At 56.4% G+C, this 8,983-nt stretch overlaps 1 protein-coding gene across 1 annotated transcript; it reads left to right on the top strand.

The window, feature by feature from the left end:
* The first annotated feature begins 4,994 nt into the window (after nucleotides 1–4,994).
* On the top strand, nucleotides 4,995–5,737 carry DUSP22 (dual specificity phosphatase 22). Its single transcript, XM_065885608.1, has 2 exons — nucleotides 4,995–5,120; nucleotides 5,555–5,737. The coding sequence occupies exons 1-2, from the start codon at nucleotides 4,995–4,997 to the stop codon at nucleotides 5,735–5,737; spliced, it is 309 nt and encodes a 102-aa protein (XP_065741680.1).
* The last annotated feature ends 3,246 nt before the right edge of the window (nucleotides 5,738–8,983 follow it).

Here is an 8,983-nt window from a genome sequence, read left to right as displayed (position 1 = left end):
CACACTGGCAGCCACGCGCACGTGTAGGCACGCGTGCTTTTGGACGCGCCCAGGTGGCTGTCCTCCGGCAGAGCTTGACCGCCTGTCTTTGTGTGGAAGTAAAGGTACAGCACGAAGATCAGGAATAGGGAACCGGCATTCAGTGGAACAGCCTGTGGCGGATGTGCTTCCCTCTGGGCTTCTGCTTTGATCCAGGGTTGAGCAACGTGCGGCCCGGAGCCCCGGGTATTTCCCACTGTGGAGGAGGGGGTGTGATAGCTGGGCCAGGGCTTATGTCACGAGCTTCCCTGGAAATAACCTACCCCCAGAGCACTGAGCGCACCTGCCTCCTGGCTTTCCTTGGAAGAGGCACTTCTAGGAGTGTCTGTCCGGCTTGGCCTCGTGTCCGGTCTTGCCCATGAGTCAGGTTTCGAGGTGGGGCTCCGAGCGGGCCCTCCGTGGGCATCATTAATCTCCTGGGCCGGAGCCCTTGTCCCAACACAGCGATGGGCAGGAGCCATCGGTGGGTTTTTCCTGGACTTAACGCCTGATGCAGACAGAGCCGAAAGAGGAGAGGCTGGGGGGAGACCCTCCTCACAGTTCCCTTGTCGGGGAGCCCCTCGCACACACGCTCTGGGCTCCGGCCACTTTAGACGTTTTCCTGCTGACCACACCCCACCTCAGTCTCTCATGCTGAGGTGTGGCAAAACTGATCCTTGAACCCAGCACCACGCCTTATTTAGGACCTGGGTTTCATCCTGTGTGTGGTTTCGGACATGCAGGCGTGAAAGGCAGACAGAAGAGGTTCCCACCCTGGGGTTTCAGTAAAGGGGCTCACTTGTCATCTCTGTAAGGCTCTGTAAGGTGTCGGTGGCCTCCCCAGGGCCGACAGGTCCCCGGGACAAGCCACCTGCCTGGCGTAGCCTCCACAGTGTGTTCAGAGGCCGTCCGTGCTCCCCACGCTCTCAGGCCGTTGTCTCTCGTTTCCTGATTTCGCTCTTCCTTTGCTTGGAGGGTGTTCTTCCCACCTGTCTCATCTCAGACACAGCTCTCCTGGACCAGAAAGAGCCCCACAGAGCACAGGCTAGAGCATGGGCTGCAGGCATGGAGAGGCCTCTTGGGAACCCTTGGATACTGCAGTGTGGCCAGCCTAGGGTACGGAGGCCACTAGCCTGCAGTTGAGATGAGCCTGGGTCCTGGGCGAGCTGCCTAGCCCTGGACCTACAGTCAAACCTGCCCACCCTCTGGCGTGTCTGCATGGGATACCACGAGGCAGAGGGTGGGTGGGCCGCCTGTAGGTGGCCACATGAATGGCTCCTCGGCCACGTGAGTGGCTCAGTGTCTTTAAAACCGTTGCACTTGTTAATATCAGGTAGACAGTGCTTGGCTATAAATAGCAGAATATCTGATTGACAGTCTTTTAAGTTATAAAGACATTGATTTACTTCACTCCCTGCCCAAGAAGCCTGGGGTGGGTGCTCCAGGTCTGGGCAGCAGCTCCTGGAGCCCCCTTCCACCCCGGAGGCCTGCCACCTGTGGTCGCAGAGCGACTGACGCAACCCTGGGCATGAGCCACTTCCCAGTCCCCTGGCAGGAAGCCTGGGGCAGAGGTGCCCTTCCTTTTATCAGGAGGGGCCCCCAGCCCACAGCCTCCCCTTTACTTCTCTGTGGCCGGAACTGGAGGGAAGACGGGCCTCCGAGGGACTGGGAACTGCTGCCCCGACAGCCTCAGGGTGACGGAGGAGACCCCCTCAGCCCCAGCACTTCCCAATCATCAGAAGAGTTCACCGCCAGCTCCGCCTGCTGAGAGACAGGATGGGCGGCGCTCCCCGCCCTGGACCGTCACTCCTGCCTGTGCACGGGCAGCCTCGCCTCCAGGGCCACACCCTCCGCCCCTCCCTGCTCTGCTGCCTGGCCTTCCTGGCTTCTGCCTCACAGCCCTGCTCCGAGGAGGTCTCCTCGGATTTCAGGATCACAGCAGGAATCTTTCCTTGCCTGTTTTACAACAGGTCGGTTGGGGGAGTAGCGTCGCAGCGCCCTGCTTACTTTGTGCGTTTACACCTGGAGCGTTTGCCCCTGGGAAAGTCAGCAGAAGCACGCCTTGCCCTGCTCTATAGTCAGGTTTCAGGTGAGAGTCTAGAGTCTGTGGGTGGGAGCCTGGCCCCTCCACACATGGCGGCATCAGGCCTGCCACTAGAGTCTCCCCTGTGCCAGCTGCCCTAATCTAGCCAGGCACCGGCACTTAGGTTGCTGGGTTTCTCCTGCAGTCGACAGCTGGCTGAGTCTGTTTGTCCCAGCACCTGAACTTCCCCACTCTTGCTGGACTCATTCTTCCTGACATGAGGCAGCAGACCCAGTCTGTGTGGCTGCATTTTATTCAGCTCTGAACCTCTTGCATCTTAGCAGAGCCCCTGCTAAATAACCGGTACTCAGTAGGTGTTGTGACTTTAGTCCGTGGGCATCTTTAGGTGTTTTGCTGCATTATAAGCCATTCAAAGGCAGGAGACATCGAAAAGCACGTACTCTGTAGTTGCCCTCAGAGTACTTGTACTTAACCCACCTGCCCATCTAGAACATGCTGGTGCACGCAGCTGGGCAGGGCCCAGGGACAGGGGAAGGGGGTCCTATAAAAGCCGAGGGTCAGGAGAAAAGATCATGGTTTCATCTTCATGCAGGACCTCAGAGTTTGCAAAGCACGTTGTTATATGTTGCTTCGTCCCAGCCTGTGACACATAGCTCCCACTTTCCAAGTGAGGTTAAGGGAAGCCAGGTGATATTCCCGAAGTCCCATATCCAGTGAGGCCGAGCGGGACTGGAGCAGCAGTTCCCCTTCCCCGGCCTGGAGGACGGGCAGACAGGACCTATCCACAGACGGTCAGAAGTGAACTGGCTTTAGAGCTCAGGGAGCCCACACTGGGTGGGCACCTCCCTCGCCTGGGTGGCTGGTAAGCAGGTCACTGTACTGCTGAGTGTTGAGGGGCCCAAACTGACCATGGGGCTGGGCAGGACCCACCCCCCAACAAGTCAGTGGCAACTGTGTGTTTCAGGGATCCCTTGCAGAGAACTTCTGACAATTCCAGCGGATGGGCTGCCCTCCCGGACCTCAGCGGTGTGGGTCGGATTCAAAGCCGAGGCCGTTCTAGCCCCGGTCGGTGACTGGGGTCTGAAGCTGTGAACTCAAGACCTTTACAATAAACCTCAGTGGAGTTTTCTTTTCATCATGCGTTGAGTAAAGTACAGAGATGTCACGTCTCTCCTTTCTCCTCACCCCAGGGCAAGACATTTCAAAGAAAGTATTCAATTCATCCACGAGTGCCGCCTGCGAGGTGAGGGCTGCCTTGTTCACTGGTACGTGTGCCCCTGCCGGATGACCCCTGGCCTGTTCTGCTTACCTCCCGCAAATGCCCAGTGCACACCCCACCTGACCCCACCTGCTTGTTAGTCATTGTTTGCTTTTGTGCAAAGAGAACTGTACATTTTTTCTTTCCTTTTCACTTAGGATTTTCATTTTCTCAGTTAGGTTTCTGCAGGGACTGTTGAGGTCACGACACAGAAACTCCTTTTCCAGCCTTCCTCCGAGATCCCGACAGAATATGGGCTCTGCCCAGTGCCCATTCAAAACACTGCTTCTTGCTGGAGAGTTTTGATTGCATGTGTGGGTGTTCAGCATTGCGTTACTGTCACACCAAAATGACCATTTCTTCTCAGTTTATAGATTGGAGCTTTTATGTGTTTGGGGCTTATACTTTGCTTTGAAGAGAACTGAATAGACTCTTAGAATTGAGCAGTTCCTATGCAGCTGTCCACCTGCATTCAGCTGCCGTCTGTGTGGTACACACACATACACCTGTGCACACATCGTGCAGAGAAAGCTGCTCTGAGACACAGAACTCAAGCACGGTGCCCCGCACCTGACACATCGCAAGCACTCAGGGAATGTGGGCCCTCGTTTCATCGCTGCCCATTTTCATTTTACTTTTAAAAGGAGCAGGACATGTGATAAACACAAAGTGCAGGTTTTCTGGCATTTGCTTCAAAACGCTTTGCGGCGCAGTCAGGGCCGTTTCAAGGGGCTCTGGAGTCCTGTGCCTGGTGAGGGCATCTGCCCGGGTGCAGCCCAAGAGTATGTATTTTTTTTAACGCTCTCTCAGTTTTTCTGATATGCAGGAAGAACCGCTACTTGAGAGTGGTTTTTTACTATTATTATTATTTATATTTGAATATGTGCAGGCCTGATGTTCTAGGAATTTGTATCTCATACAGTTGTGTCAATCTGAAGATAGGCTTTTCTAAAAATGAGAAATTTGCTAAACTTCCCCATCTTAAACCGTTGCTGAGCACTCCAAGTCTGACGCAGCACAAGCTCTCTGACTGCCGTAATTTGCATGTGCATTTAAAATCGGTCCCTTACTCAGCCTGTGAAAGAAAATTGACCGTTATGGCCTGCAGAGCGTGCCCACGCTGGCACTCTGCTTATGTATGTGAGGAGGATCACAAAACATTTGGTAAGGGCTTCTGTATTTAATGAGTTTTTTAAGTTATAGACTTGGCCCTTGTATCCCTAAGGAAACCAGACTCTAAAAGCGTGAAGCTGTCTGAACGGCTGCAGATCATAACTGGGTTTGTTGCTCAGATCCTGGACCCCTCCAGTCCCTGGATGTCCTTTAGTTACTTTGTCTGTCCAGGGAAACAGGGACTACCTGAAGAGGAGCTCAGGAGCAATAGGGAATCAGACAGTGAAGTGTCCGGAGACACAGCCGGTAGAAAACCAATAAAAAAATGAGGCTGCACAGGTAAAGGATGCCTGAGATTCTAGTGTCATAAGGGAGAGAGAGCTGGTATGTTCTGAGTAATTTCCTAGTAATGTGCTGGCTTGCTGTGCACTCCCACCCCAGGGCGGGCAGGCTTCCGCAGTGAAGCCTTTGGAGTCCCCGACCCTCCCTTGCCTGTGTGGTTCTTGGCCCTGCAGCCTGGCCGGCGTCTCCAGGAGTGTGACTCTGGTGGTCGCATACATCATGACGGTCACCGACTTCGGCTGGGAAGATGCCCTGCGCACTGTGCGTGCGGGGAGGTCCTGTGCAAACCCCAACCTGGGCTTCCAGAGGCAGCTGCAGGAGTTTGAGGAACACCAGGTCTGTCAGGTGAGCGTGCTCAGGGGCTGGGAACACACCTCCGTCTTTCCGTGCCCTCCTAGACTTGTGGAGGCTGGAAAGGCCCCCAGAGGTCGGCTGGTCCGAGGACACCCCTTCAGCCCCTCTGCAGTATCACTGGCCACTCGTCCGCCAGCCGCTGCGGTCATTCCCTTTTCCCACTGTCCTCAGGCCCCATGTTCGTTTCTGTTTCTCTGCCTTGGGGTCAAGTGCCATTTCCTTGGTCAGGCTTGCTTTCACGTTCTCAGGCCAGAACCTAGAAGAAGCAGTCATTTCTCTTGCTAGACACTGGCTGGCCAGCCTCAGAGCTGACTGCCCGATGCCCCTTGGCCCCCTGTTCATAGGGGCAAACCTACACCATCAGGTAACAGGTGAGAGTGTAGGGGATGAGCTGTGTGACATCCTGGTTTGTTTCACTTCTCCAGTTCCGCCAGTGGCTGAAGGAGGAGTACGGAGAGAGCCCTTTGCGGGATGCAGAAGAAGCCAGAGGCATTCTGGGTAAATACAAAGAGCAGGGGCGCGCGGAGCCCCCGCCTGGCGCCAGGCGCTGGGGTGGCCTCCCGGCCTCACCTCCTCTGGCCTACGGCAGCTGCACCACGGAGACCTAGCGGAGCCCTTGGCGCCCCTGCCCGCGGACAGGAAGGGGTGTCCCGGTGGATCCGGGCCCCCCCGAGACCCCAGCAGCCCCACCCCCAGCTTCTGCGCCGCAGGCTGGGGAGTGTGCAGGAGCGCGCGCTCGTGTGTGTGTGTGTGTGTGTGTGTGTGTGTGTGTGTGCGAGCGTGAGTGCTGGATGTGCGCGCTGCGGGAGCTGCCGTGAAAGCCACACTGCCGGCGTCGGCCTCACTGCCTTTCCCCGTGCGAGGTCTGCTGGAAGGCACTTGGAGGTGGCCGTGGAGGGCCCCCTGCTGCAGCCGGCCCTGCCCAGCCCTGCCCTTCCGCGCCCTACTCGGTGGTGCCTGCCTGAACCGCCTGCCCTTGGGTCGTGTGGGGAGCACCCCAGACGCCCGCCCTCGGCCCCCGTCCAGCTTCCCCTCCTCCCAGCCCCCCCCCCCGCTGCTCTCACTCTGGGGGCCTCCTCACAAGGCTTGCATGCACCTTTGGGATTTGGGAAGAAAGAGCAGTCGTCAGGCACTGTCACGGTTTGCGCTTAAAAATACATTTAAAATGCCTGAGCACTTATTAAGCGCCTTTGTGTCTGCTGTGGATTTGGGATTTGATCTCAGCTACCTCATGAAATGGTTTTTGAAAAAGAGTTTTTCATTATTCCAATCAACTCTGCCTCATGGGTGAAAGCGTTTGGTCACGATGGCTTTTGAAGCCAACGGGAAAAGGATCGTATCATTGGGCCACTCGAAGCTTCTGATGCGGGCTTTGGGGGTGCTTTGTGGTGGGTAAAGCCGAAGTCAGGCCAAGCCGGGGGCCAGGCTCCACACTCGTGCGGGCCGCAGGAAAAGAAAGCGCAGCCGCGGAGCTCCTCACCTACAGCCACGGCAGTTTGCTCTAAAGTAATGTTTTCCTTAAACCAAAAAGAAATGTAAATATGTTAACAGAAGTATTGAGGAGTCAGCTTGAAGGCTTAAATGCGGGTACAATGTGAACGCCTAGATCTGTTCCTGTAACCTGAAATGTTGTCCTAATATTGGTCGCCAGTAACATTCTTTCTCCACAGCCACCCCAGGGATTCTGAAGTACTGGGCCTCTCTCAGAAGGCTGCAGTGTACCTGTAATATTGCAAAGCCAGAGTTTAGGTGCTACCCGGAAGAAAAGCAGCCGGAGTTCATTTTTCAGTGTCCAGAAGTAATTTGTGAACTCACCTGTTTTCATTTTAAACATATGCAATTGTGTCATCACGTTGGGAACTACACGTCCTCTTTGACAAGGGAAGGATTTTTACCTAACTCCCCTGCTGTGGCTCCTTCTTCGCCCGTAGCCCTGCTGCCCCCAGGCCATCTCAGGGCCCTGCTGCCCCACCCGGTGACCATGTGGTGATCGCGGTTGCCACTCCTGAGGGCCCTGCTGGGCACACCTGCCCCTGGGGACTGTCTCCTGGGCTGTTTCGTCCTGGGGTCTCGCCTCCACCACACGTGCACGCATCTGAGGTGAAGGGCAGCTGCACCCGCTGCGCCCGCCCTTAGCTGGGGTGTGGATCCCACTTGCTCTTCCACGGGCGCCACGAGGCCCGTTCGGAGGCTGCCCCTGGCAGTGGTGCTGCTTTATCTTAAGGCCACTGCCATCCTCCAGAAGGAGGGTAGTGACGGCAGGAGACGTGAACTGCTTTCCCTGGGAGAGAAAGCGAGTCCCCCGCTTGAGCAGAGGGAAGTCCGGGGGGTGCGCAGGGCCATCTCCCAACTCCAGTCTCAGCTTCAATGTGAAGGACAGTAGCTGGTGTGAAGAGCAGTTTAAGTTGATTTCCCAGCGTTCTCTCGTCTCATTCACTCCAGTGGGGGAAGAAGGGAGTGTAACGTTTTACTTAAAGGAGAGGTCTGGCGGGACCACAGGAGCTGAGGCGCGTGGGCTCAGTGGCTGAAGGAGGCTTGACCTGTGTGCTGCGCCTGCAAAGGCTCGGGGCAGGACACTTTGTGCCAGAACGGCCCCTGATGGGTGTGGGGTGACGGGCACCACAATGCTTATTCTGACTTAATAGGCCTACCTGGGTGAAGAACAGGTGATCCAGGTGGAGGTGCCAGGCCTCGAGGCCCCGAGGTGTCTCCACTGCCCACCTGTGAGGGCGTGCCGGGGGGCGTGAGGAAACAGCATGAGGGAAGCAGGGTTTCTGGCGACGGCCCCAACCCTATGGGCTCCCCTACCCCTCGTGGCACCCACGACAATCACCGAGTAATCGGTGCTCTGCGGGTCACGAACTATCACCTTGAAGCCATATAAACCCACAGAGAAGGTATTATTTCATTCACTTGAGGCTCAGAGAGGCCAAGAACCACACCGAAAACTAAAAACGTTAGTGCTACTTTGCCTGAACCCAGGTTTTGATCTCAAATCAGTGTGCGATGTGAGAGGGAGGGGCAGAGTGCCCTGGGCTTTGCACTTAGAGGTTTGTGAGGCTCTAACGCCAGGGCCCCTGGGAGAGCCAGCACCGCTGCCGTGTGCACAGCTGTCCAAGCCAAAGCCAGCACCGCTGCCGTGTGCACGGCTGTCCGAGCCAAAGCCTCTGCCCGCTCCCCCCAGTCTCTCTGGGGGTTTTGTTTGGGGCCATGGTGGGTGGTGGCCAAATGCACACGGACGTTTCCGTTAGATGGTATTAACCATGCTTAGATGTTAGAGGCAGAGGCCCCTTCTCCGAGACCAGAGCAGGTGTTCAGGTCACGTGGACATGGGGACGGTGAAGCCCCCTGCCCCCAGGGCCTTGCCTTGTTAGAGGAGGGGTCGTGGCCCTGGCAGTTTCTTTAGGCTGTCTTTTCTGTGATGTTCTTTGAACACAGGTCTGTCCAGCCTGGGTCTCAGGATCGTGACCCATGGTGGAAGAGACCTGCACTGCCTCTCTTCATTCAGTCATTTGCCAGTTTGCTTGAGAAATGCTTATTCATCCCAGCTGGCACTCTGGGACTCAGGCAGGGTGCACAGACCCACCCCTGATTCTCAGAAAGACTAGCTTGGTGGGGTTGGCAGTTAGGAAAACTGGCGGTTACAGAGCCGGCCATAAGCACTGGTATAGGTGCCCTTGGTGCTGTGTGTGGGGAAGGCACAGAGAGGCCATTCCAGTTTGGGTGAGGGAGGTCGTGTCCCAGGACGGCATCTCGGAGGAGGTGGTACCTAATCGGGGCCTGAAGCATGAGTGCTGGAATTGGCTGGCACAGTGGGTGCGGGGGAGTCCAGGCAGGGGCCTGGCATGCGCGCA

The sequence above is a fragment of the Phocoena phocoena genome, chromosome 10 (assembly GCF_963924675.1).
Source record: "Phocoena phocoena chromosome 10, mPhoPho1.1, whole genome shotgun sequence".
Lineage (NCBI taxonomy): Eukaryota > Metazoa > Chordata > Mammalia > Artiodactyla > Phocoenidae > Phocoena > Phocoena phocoena.
This window is presented reverse-complemented; position numbering and strand designations above follow the sequence as displayed.

Coding starts and splice junctions, on each gene's coding strand:
- DUSP22 (XM_065885608.1), top strand. CDS start 4,995: ATGACGGTCACCGACTTCGGCTGGGAAGATGCCCTGCGCACTGTGCGT. Junction 5,121..5,554: donor AGGAACACCAGGTCTGTCAG/GTGAGCGTGCTC, acceptor TCACTTCTCCAG/TTCCGCCAGTGGCTGAAGGA.